The sequence below is a fragment of the Thalassophryne amazonica genome, chromosome 10 (assembly GCF_902500255.1).
Source record: "Thalassophryne amazonica chromosome 10, fThaAma1.1, whole genome shotgun sequence".
Classification (NCBI taxonomy): Eukaryota; Metazoa; Chordata; class Actinopteri; order Batrachoidiformes; family Batrachoididae; genus Thalassophryne; species Thalassophryne amazonica.
The window spans coordinates 16541910-16553643 of record NC_047112.1 but is presented as its reverse complement, the minus strand read 5'-3'; the positions used below and the strand labels follow the sequence as shown (position 1 = coordinate 16553643).

Here is an 11734-nt window from a genome sequence, read left to right as displayed (position 1 = left end):
AAAAGTGCTGTGGATCCATTTAGTGCCTCCGGTCTTTGTGATGCTCTTAAAATTCACTTTGGACATCTCAGACATTAAAACTCAGACTTTGACAGTTCCTGTTCTCGCTCTTTGCCATTTCTAAATGTTTCGTTCAAAGCAACTGTATTCCTTATTTAGTTTTCAAGATGTTTCACCTCTCCTTCAAGAGGCCTCTTCATTCTAAAGTCAGCTCATGTGGCAGCCCTTTAGAGTGCCTGTTTCAATCTTTAGTGAACAGATTGTTTGCCTCAATGTTGGGAGATGATGTTGCCCTTGAGAGTCCTTAAGTTCAACATGCCTCCATGGATTCCATTGCCTTGATGGTCCTCCACACGGGCTGAGGGAAGCGATTATGGCCAATGGATTAAAGGTGAGGTAAGCTTTGATTGGACCACCCTTACTAGGCTTGTCTCCTCTTGAAGCAAGAAACACTTCCCTGAAAATTGGTGCTTAGTTGTTCAGAGTGCTGCCAAATGACTCTGTTGCCTCAGTTCAGCATGAAGCCGCCCATTCTTCAGCACTACCTACATGCAGAGGGGAGTGATGAGTACCATCCTGTACCTGTCATTTTTTGCCTTCTGTCCAGTGCTGCAGGGTTTTATTCCCAGACAAATCTCCCTCTTTAGAGGACTGATCATGGTGGCTCAGTCTACTATGACCGTTGTTGAGATTGTCCTAGATATCGACAATACCCCAAAGGAGGTTAAATGAAACTCCAGATGTTCTGAGGGGCTTCACTCCTGTCATAATGCCTTTGGAACACTTGCCTCCTTTGCTTGGGCTTACACCTTGGTTTCTTTTAGACCCCTGTCAAACCATCTGTCCTCACTGTTGAAAACATCTTGAAGACTAAAGAAGATATCCAATTGCTTTTGATTAAACGCCTTGGTATCTTCTACCTGGATGACTGAAAGTCCTCATTGATGAATGGCACCAAAACATTAAGACCTAATCAATCAATCAACTCAAATTATGTTTTGAAATATTGAAGCAGTAATACCAATATGTAGCCAGATACGAGGAATTAAGAGTTTAGACCATGTATCCCGTTGCAAAATCTGCCCGTCAGGCACAGAGCAGCAGCTGTTTCCTGCTAGTCCTTATTTGTCTTAGCTGTAGCCCATGTTCTCCATCTCATTTCGGTATCTTAACTCTGATACTTTGGCCTTATGCTGTTTGCTCTCCAAATGCTGTCTGAAGTCTGTCTCCTGTTCGGCTCCACAGTTGCACATGGAGCAGTAGAACTGCCCGCTGGGAGTCACACACATGGCCAAGTCTCTGGGAATACGCTGCCTTGGTCTGGGGTTGTAGTACGGCCCTGGAGGGGTGAAGATAGTGAGGAGAAATGAGGACACAGTGGAAGAAAAATTCATGGTGGCTAAATTATTCACAAAGTTACTAGAAATATGTTTTGAAGAGTTGATATATTCTCTGCTCAAAGAGACTGTCTAAAAAAATAATGGAGGGAATTCAACAACCACTTTTGGAGAGATGATCCACGGAGCAGGGCAGAGGTGATACAGATCTGCTCTATCTCCATCAAGACTCAACAGTCTGATTTTCAACAAAATAGTAAAAGATGTTTGTGACATCACATCAGGTCAGGTTATGGAGTATGCGCTGGTACAACATGCACCACACCATGGACCTGCCTCGGGTCTGAGGCATCCAGGCAGACATCTGGTCTGTCCTTAGCTCTCAAAAGCAACCATCTATCTGCTGCAGGAAGGAGAAATGTAGGTATCCTCTTGGTCTTCTCCAGCTGCTGTGGTCCTCAACATTGAGGGATCAGTATGCTCAATTGGGCATATAGAAACGCGCCACATGGAAAAAATGAAATAGTTGGCGTTCACACATAATGCAAGTGACCTCATCCGAGTCTCCCTAAGTAACCGTTTGACAGTCATTCCACTGGTAGCTATTTGTGACATCATAAAGGTGATTCTTAAAAAAAAAAAAAAAATAATAAAAAAATACAACACTGGTTTCTTGATGACATAACAAAAGAATTAAAAAAGAAAAAAGTCTGAAATCTGAGACACATCTGAATTACCACCAAAATGTAATCAAGGCATTCAAAAGAGGATGACTGCCTGACATGTGTCTGTCTTCTTCTGTTGGTTGGTGGAGATAATTCTATATGTGATAAGTAAAAATTTGTGTTCATAAGTGGGGTTTCCATCAGCCTCCAAATTGTGCAATTTGAAGAGCCCAACTGAAAATACACTTAATGGAAACATGTATATTTTGGGAAGAAGAAACCCTCTCAAATATCACAAAAACGTTTTTATACTCGCATAATTTGGTTTTTCTAGAAAATTGAAAAAAATATATATTTCACAAAACTGCAATGGAAACACTGTTTTCCACTGTTATAGGTCATATGATGTACATTCATGCTTCACCTGCCCCCGGCAGGTAGATGGTTATTTTAGAGATGTGGGGATGGACCACAGACTGGTGGTCTGCCTGGGTTTGTTGCCATCTCGGACCCAAGACGGTTACATGGTATCATAGACGCAGAGAATCATGGCACCAGTCCATGCTTCCAGACTTGACTTAATGTTCAGAAAGAGTCACATGACATGCTAAAATACATGGTGTTGAACATTTGGCTGGCATAAGAGTAGGGAGGGGTGTTATTTCAAAAAATTTGGAAATTTATAAATGTTTGCATGGAATATGGAAATATACAATATACAATATATATATATATATATATATATATATATATATATATATAAACAATAGCAGGATAAATTTTGGGTCATGTGGCTCCAAAAAACCCATATGGACAGAGCCAGTGAAGATATCGGGTTCAAAAATTGCCAAAAATATCAACGAAAATGTCATATCTTGTGAACCGCTGCACCTAGAGACTTGAAATTTGGCTCCAAATGTTGCTTGACCCCAAGCCTATCTGGTGTTTTTTTTAAGAGTAATTGACAAAAAAAAACCTAATTTCAGTTTCGATCAATTGTAACAAACAAAATCTATGTAGTTTTTATTTCAGGAACATCAGTTGAGTATAATAATCACATGTAAAGAATGACATGGCCACAAGGAACTAATTATAAGAAACAGAGTGATTTTCTACGTCAACAGCACATATACGACACACGCGTTACTTGACATTTTCAAATGCTCCGTCCATATGGGTTTTTGGAACCAAATGACCCAAAATTTATCCTGCTATGGTTTATTCCGTGTATATTTCCATATTCCATGCAAACATTTATAGATTTCCAAATTTTTTGAAATAACACCCCTCCCTAGTAAGAGACAGAAAGTAAGTTAAACCTTAAAGGAGATGACTTCACCGCAATATTGGATAAAAAACAATGAAAAGCCAATATTTAGCATGACGTACCCATCTGTCGCTATGACTACTGGAATTTAAGTAAGTAAGTAAGTAAAATTTATTTCTAAAGCACATTTAAACACAGTTTACACTGACCAAAGTGCTGTACATAGTTAAAAATAAATAAGTAAATAGGCAGGAAATATACAAAGAACAAAACAACTGAATACAACATCAGCAGCAAGATACAAACACAACAATCATTAACATGACAAGACATAGCATAACCAGTTAGCGGTTAATTAGTAGGGAATGCTAGTGTAAAAAGGTGTGTCTTGAGCTTGGATTTAAAAACAGTAATAGAAGGGGCATCTCTGATATCAGGAGGCAGATGGTTCCACAGTCGGGGACCAGCGACTGCAAAAGCTCTGTCCACTTTTAACTTGAGGTGAGTTCAGGGAACATGAAGGAGACCTTTACTGGAAGATCTCAGAGACCTGGGAGCAACAGCGGAACGAATGACAGTAGCTATGTAGTTAGGGGCCAGGCCATGAAGAGCTTTAAAAACCATTAACAGTAATTTAAATTGGATCCTGTACTGGACAGGAAGCCAGTGTAATGTGGCTAAGACAGGTGAGATATGTTCATGTTTTTTCCTGTTAGTAAGCAACCTAGCAGCAGCATTTTGGACCATTTGAAGCCGTGACACCAGTGTTTGAGGGAGACCAAAGTAAAGGAAATTATAGTAGTCTAGATGTGAAGTTATAAAAGCATGGATAACGTTTTCCAGGTCACTGTAACACAGAACAGATTTGAGTTTTGCAATGATTCTTAATTGATAGTTTTAACAACAGAAGAGATTTGTTTGTCAAGATTGAGTTGGGAGTCTAGAATTACACCCAGGTTTCTTGCATAGGTTTTGACAAATGGAGTGAGGGAGCCAACATTCCTGGAGATGGAGTTAATGGATTTTGGGGGGTCAAAAATTATAACCTCAGTTTTATCCTCATTTAACTGGAGGAAGTTATTGGCCATCCAGATTTTAAGTTCTTTCAGGCAATCCAGGAGAGGCTGCAGGGAATTTCCAGATTTGAGAGGAAGATACAACTGAGAATTGTCTGCATAAAAGTGAAATGAAATATTAAATTTTCTGATTATGTTCCCCAATGGAAGCATATATAAACAGAAAATAACAGGACCCAGGATGGACCCCTGAGGGACCCCATAAGACACAGGGGCAGGGGGTGAGGAGTACTGGCCTATAGACACAGAAAAGGTTCCTTGCTGGAGGTATGAGTGGAACCATTTTAGTGCAGAACCCTTAATCCCAACCCACTGTTCAAGCCGGGTCAGCAAAGTTGTGTGGTCTACAGTGTCAAATGCTGCACTCAGATCCAACAGGATAAGGATAGCATTGTCACCAGAGTTGAGAATGAGCAGCAAGTCATTTGTTACTTTTAACAAGACTGTCTCAGTGCTATGGCGCTATGTTTTTTTAAGCAGAGGCTGAACTACCGCATGCTTAAAACAAGTGGGAACAAAACCATTAGCAAGGCAGGAATTCAAGATGATTTGAATGCCTGGACCAATGACATCAAATGCATCTTTGATAATTTGGGAAGGGATAGGGTCATGAGGAGCTGCTGAAGTTTTCATGTGTTCAACAATATCCCACAATTCAGTGTATGAAACTGCTTCAAAGTGGTCAAAGATAGCTGTGGCACTGAAGAAGTGTGGGAGGGTATCAGATACAACACGAGAAAACTGTGCCCTAATGTGGTTAATTTTCTCAATGAAAAACTTCAGAAATTTGTCGCAGAGGTCAGTGGATGCCTCGACCTCTGGGGACCCCTGGGGGTTAACAATGGAATTGATGCAATTAAACAACATTTTTGGCCGGTGGGAGTGTTTTTCTATGATATCAGAATAATGCTTAGCTCTAGCTTTCTTAGCAGCAGACTGAAAATCTAACAGAGAAGTTCTGAAAATTTCTAGGTACACCATGAGGTGGTCTTTGGAATTGGAATGCCAATTATCATGAGAGGAGAAAACCTAGTAGTAGCGTTACATCACTCAATGGAAACGTTGTCATTCTTCTACTGTTTGTTGTTGACATTCTGAAAATATCCCTTAATTTTTGTGCAAATCTGTTGGAAACACAGCCAGTGATATGCAAAAATGTACAAACTGAGAAGAAAAACAAGGAAAATGGGGCAAGAGATAAAAACAACTATTTTTGGAGTTTGTCCATCAAGAAACACAAGCAATGGAACAGAAGGTTATAGAGTGTCTGACAGTGTGACACTGGAACGATGCGCTGTTTGATTTGTCCTGATTTGTTTGATGTGAGTTGAGGCACAAATGTTACATTCAAGTAAAGCTGTCCGATCAAACGCTTGTACAATGTGCAAAGCCAGCGAGTCAGCAGGAGAAATATAAAGTGCGGATTCTCGGAGCGGGCGCTGGTGCTGCGGGTGCTGGTCCTGGCAGGCAACCACCCAGGCAGACATTCAGTTCATCCCCAACTCAAAAAAAGCAACCATCTATCTACTGCATGCAAGTGAACATGGGGGTTCCCTTGGTCTTCTCCAGCCGCCCGGCCCTCAACATGAAGGCACCTGCAGACTGGATCTCATGCCCAGGGAAATGTGCCACATCACCAGTCTGTGTCAATATAAATCAGACTAACACGAGCATCTGCTTCTCATTTGCTTGTTTCAGCTGTTCTCATGCACTTTTGATGTACAATCCTGAAAGCCATCAGGAATACATCATCTACAAAAGACATGTAGCCCAAAAGGCCGCCGTGACAGGATTACATCTTGAGATTCTGCCCACAAAACAGAAAGTGCAGTCCTTAGAGAAAGAATCCAAAACCCAGAAGAAAGAGTTTGACTTTGTGTGGAGTCTATGAACACACCTCTCGGTAAGGTAACACCAGGATTGGATATTTCCGCAATATCCCTAAATGGCATTGAGTGTTACCTGGTACTGAAGCAGGTATCTGTGGCGTGCGGCGGTTTTTCACCAGTCTGTACTCATTGCAGTCTTTCCTGTTTCTCCGTGGAGCTGCTTCAGTGCTGCTTTCACTGAAATAACAATAAAATTTCTTTCAGATTGCAACAAAGATCAAGTAGAACTCACCGATTCTTGTCCGAGTTATTATCAGCTTGTTGAGTAAAGCTTTGGCTGTCGAGTTACCATGTATTCTGCTACTAGTAATAATGGAGGGGTTGACCAAAAATCTACTTCATGATGTATTTTAAATATCTGGGGTTTTATCGAGGGCAGCGTGGTGGCTTAGTGGTTAGCACTGCTACCTCACAGTGAGAAGGTCCCAGGTTTGCATCCCACGTGGTCCTTTCTGTGTGGAGTTTGCATGTTCTCCCCATGTTTGCATGGGTTCCCTCCGGGTGCTCCAGCTTCCTCTCACTTCCAAAGACATGCAGGTTTGGTGAATTGGTGACTTAAAATTGACAGCAGATGGGTGGGAATGTATCAGTGATAGACTGGCGGCCTGTCCAGGGTATACCCCACCTCTTGCCCAATGATTACTGATAGAAGTGTCAAACCAGATGACCACCCCATTGAGTCCGGTCTACTCCAGGTTTCTTCCTGTTAACAGGAGTGTTTTCTTGCCATTGTTGCCCGCATGCTTGCTCATGGGGTGAGCACAAGCTAGGCCTTACTCTTTGAGGACAAGTCCTATACAGGCCCAGAGGATCCTTGATGCTTAGCCACAGATTCCATAGTGTGAAGCAGATTAGTCTACAACTCCACCTGAACATCCTTGTCAGATTACTTCCCTAGCCAAAGCAAGTATACATTTACAGCTGGGTGAACTGGGATGATGCAGCTGAAGTGTCTTGTCCAAGGACACTGGTAGCATGACCACAAAATCAAACTCAAGTCTACATATTGGTAACCCAAGTCCTGTCCTGCTGAGCTACCTGGGCCCGGTTTCATAAATCAGTCTAATCTTGTTTAGTGGACTAAACTCACTTATTCGACTGATCTTTTGATGTTAATTGTTGCACAATGTGCTTAGTTGGCTAAAGTTTTTAGCCTGCCACAGAGGAGGCTAATCTTATTTTTGTCGACAAAACTTCAGTGTCTTACCTTAAAAAAGGCAGGTATCATACCACCACTTGATGGAGGAGGAAGGAAAGAGAGACTTGCGGCAGAAGCGGGTGTTCTGGGACTGGAATAATCCACTGGATATGTTTATGGACGCTTCTCCTCTATTGTGGCAGACTCAGCCGTGTTTGTCGCAGATGGACCAACCCGGAAGTAAACAAAACTGTCATGCATAGGAGGCATTTCTCGGCAATGGCACTCGCAAGGTCGTTATGACCGTGAAAATCATTGACTGTCGTAAACAGATAATCTACAAGTTTAGCCGTCGATGTGAAACGGAGATTAGACGGATAATCTTGGGCGATTAACTGTATTTGACTAAGTAATTGACTAAGTAATTAGACTAAAAGATTACATACATGTCAACCCCTTTGAGGGTCCACTTGTATAACCAAGTGATAAAATCCATAAAATCAACACAAAATGCTTATAACCCCCTAAATCACAACAAAATCAGTTTTATTACAGTACACACAACTGCATAGCGGTATCACATAACTGGGGTTTTGTCCATATATTAATAACTAACACCAGGGATCTCCATGGGCTCTTTCATGGTGTAAGTCCTCCACAGTTAAATCCTCTTGCTCCACAGTATAATTGCTTGCTGTCAATAAAATCAATGTCTACAAGTACATTGTAGGTATTTTATACAAACTCAATATATTTCCCGTAAATATAGTGTCACACAGCTGTTCTATTTTTACAGAAACAAGAACTCAGAGTAACAGATCACCGCTCCTAAGAATCTTTGGCCCTACCATCTGAGACTGCTCTGTCCTACGACTGGATATTGGAAAACCATGTGACGGTGAACCAATTCCGATTGGATGCTCACATTGCGCACATCATCACACAGCTTCTATGAGGAGTACAAAGATGGTGGACGTCTAGCCGAAAGTCCGCGGAATTAAGAAAAACAACAGTAAAAAAATAAATTAACAACAGAAAACCCTGAATATCCGTAAGACTTTATTTGTACGTCCGTATGACTCTGAAACACGGAAAAATTTGTATAATTTACTGACAATCCGTATAGGTTGACATGTATGAGCTTAGACTGCTTTTTGAAACCAGATCCAGCTCTCCACCTTAAGAATGTTGCTAAAATTTGGCACTATTGAATAAAATAAGTTAAGTCGATAAATAGAACCTACATGTTATTGGTTTGCTGAGCCTCGACAAGGCGCAGCTTTTTGGCATGGTTCTTGCCCTGGTAATGTGCCTGTGCAACTGCCGGTGAACTGAAGGAGGCGTCACACAGCTTGCAGTAGTCATTCTCTGTGGCCAAAATGACTCGGGTGGCCCCCTTGTACAGCGCCTGCAGACAAAGTCCAAAGAGAAGTGAAGAACAGATTTGTCAGGTCAGGTTAGATCTGGAAGCATGCACTGGTGACGTACATGGCCACATCTGCTATGTGATGGAACTACTCTGGGTCCTAATTAGCAAGCACCCAGCCTATCACATTTCTACAGATGTTTTTGAATTTCCTGAAACTATAAATGTAACATCTCATAGTCAATGTGCTCAAAGCCAATTTTGATCTAATTGGTACCAGTTAAGGGAACTAACAGTCTAGCCTCAATATACAATGGCCTTTCCAAAAATGAATGCTGGGCGCTCCAAGGTGGCAGCTATCGCCAGATAAATGGAATAGTTTTGACAACGTTCAATGCTTGGTCTCCAAACAAGGTCGACATCTACAACCCCAATTCCAGTGAAGTTGGGATATTGTGTAAAATGTAAATATAAACAGAATACAATGATTTGCAAATCCTCTTCAACCTATATTCAATTAAATACACCACAAACACAAGATATTTAATGTTCAAACTGATAAACTTTATTGTTTTCAAAGCGCATATTAAACAAATATGTAAGACTGCTTTTTTGCATTTACGCAATATCTCTAAAATTAGAAAGGTCTTGTCTCAGAGTGATGCTGAAAAACTAATTCATGCATTTATTTCCTCTAGGCTGGACTATTGTAATTCATTATTATCAGGTTGTCCTAAAAGTTCCCTGAAAAGCCTTCAGTTAATTCAAAATGTTGCAGCTAGCGTACTGACGGGGACTAGAAGGAGAGAGCATATCTCACCCATATTGGCCTCTCTTCATTGGCTTCCTGTTAATTCTAGAATAGAATTTAAAATTCTTCTTCTTACTTATAAGGTTTTGAATAATCAGGTCCCTTCTTATCTTAGGGACCTCATAGTACCATATCACCCCAATAGAGTGCTTCGCTCTCAGACTGCAGGCTTACTTGTAGTTCCTAGGGTTTGTAAGAGTAGAATGGGAGGCAGAGCCTTCAGCTTTCAGGCTCCTTTCCTGTGGAACCAGCTCCCAATTCGGATCAGGGAGACAGACACCCTCTCTACTTTTAAGATTAGGCTTAAAACTTTCCTTTTTGCTAAAGCTTATAGTTAGGGCTGGATCAGGTGACCCTGAACCATCCCTTAGTTATGCTGCTATAGACTTAGACTGCTGGGGGGTTCCCATAATGCATTGAGTGTTTCTTTCTCTTTTTGCTCTGTATGCACCACTCTGCATTTAATCATTAGTGATTGATCTCTGCTCCCCTCCACAGCATGTCTTTTTCCTGGTTCTCTCCCTCAGCCCCAGCCAGTCCCAGCAGAAGACTGCCCCTCCCTGAGCCTGGTTCTGCTGGAGGTTTCTCCCTGTTAAAAGGGAGTTTTTCCTTCCCACTGTTGCCAAGTGCTTGCTCACAGGGGGTCGTTTTGACCATTGGGGTTTTTACATAATTATTGTATGGCCTTGCCTTACAATATAAAGCACCTTGGGGCAACTGTTTGTTGTGATTTGGCGCTATATAAATAAAATTGATTGATTGATTTTTGTGCAAGTATTTGCTCATTTTGAAACGGATGCCTCCAACACGTTTCAAAAAAGCTGGGACAGTGGACAATGTTTCTCAACATTCAATTGCAAGGAATTTAGGGATTCCATCATCTACAGTCCATAATATAATCAGAAGATTCAGAGAATCTGTAGAACTTTCTACACGTAAGCGACAAGGCCGAAAACAAACATTGAATGCCCGTGACCTTCGATCCCTCAGGTGGCACTGCATTAAAAACCGACATCATTATGTAAAGGATCTTACTGCGTGGGCTCAGGAACACTTCAGAAAACCATTGTCAGTTAACACAGTTCGTCGCTACATCTACAAGTGCAAGTTAAAACTCTACCATGCAAAGCGAAAACCATACATCAACAACATCCAGAAACTCAGCCACCTTCTCTGGGCCTGAGCTAATTTGAAATGGACAGACACAAAGTGGAAAAGTGTGCTGTGGTCTGATGAGTCCACATTTCAAATTGTTTTTGGAAATCATGGACATCGTGTCCTCTGGACAAAAGAGGAAAAAGACCATCCATATTGTTACCAGCGCAAAGTTCAAAAGCCAGATCGTGATGGGTCTATCTAGTTCACTTGTCTTCATCTTAACACGAATTCGGCGAACTAGTCCATGTTCATCTGGTATCGACTGGATGACCTTGCTGATCACCCAGGAGTTCCTTGGTGCAGTGTCATCCACAAGTAAAACGATGTCTCCTGTCATAAAATTTCGAGACACACATGACCACTTCTGACATGTTTGAAGCTCAGGGAGGTACTCCCTTACCCATCATTTCCAAAATAGGTCTGCCATGTACTGGACCTGTCGCCACCTTCTTCGCGCATAAAGATCCTCTTTCTGAAAAAGTCCTGGAGGTAAAGATGATTTAGTCCTCAATAACAGGAGGTGGTTGGGGGTAAGTGTTCTAGGTCATACGGGTCACTGGAGGGTGTGGTAATGGGTCGACTGTTCAAGATGGCTTCAACTTCACAAAGAAGCGTGTGAAGGCTCTCTTCATCCAGACTCTGGGTCCTTAAAGTGGTAGTAAGGATTTTTCTGATGGACCTGATTAAACGCTCCCATACTCTTCCTTGGTGTGAAGCAGCAGGTGGGTTGAACATCCTCTTAATACCACGCTGGAGCAAAGTGGTCTCTATTTTGGAGGTATTCCACTCTTGGATGGCCTTTTTGAGTTCCCACTTTGCCCCCACAAAATTGGTCCCATTGTCTGAACGCAACTCTGACACTTGGCCTCTTCTTGCGATGAATCTACGGAGTGCGTGTATGAAAGAGTCAGGGTCAAGGGATGCTGCAACCTCCAAATGGATAGCTTGAATAGTTAAACAGGTAAAGATGACGCCATATCTCTTCCCAGTAACTCTTCCACGCTTGACTTCAAAAGGACCAAAATAG

General features: G+C 41.7%; 1 protein-coding gene across 1 annotated transcript in view; it reads right to left on the bottom strand.

Moving 5' to 3' along the window:
* Positions 1–578: 578 nt before the first annotated feature.
* Positions 579–11734, bottom strand: part of zmat3 (zinc finger, matrin-type 3) — a 36853-nt gene continuing 25697 nt past the window's right edge. Inside the window, exons 4-6 of the mRNA XM_034179477.1 lie at positions 8617–8780; positions 6308–6411; positions 579–1339 (exon numbers count right to left, since the gene is read on the bottom strand). Of these exons, the coding sequence (XP_034035368.1) occupies positions 1131–1339; positions 6308–6411; positions 8617–8780 (477 nt within the window). The 3' untranslated portion in view covers positions 579–1130. The remainder of the gene's footprint in view (positions 1340–6307; positions 6412–8616; positions 8781–11734) is intronic.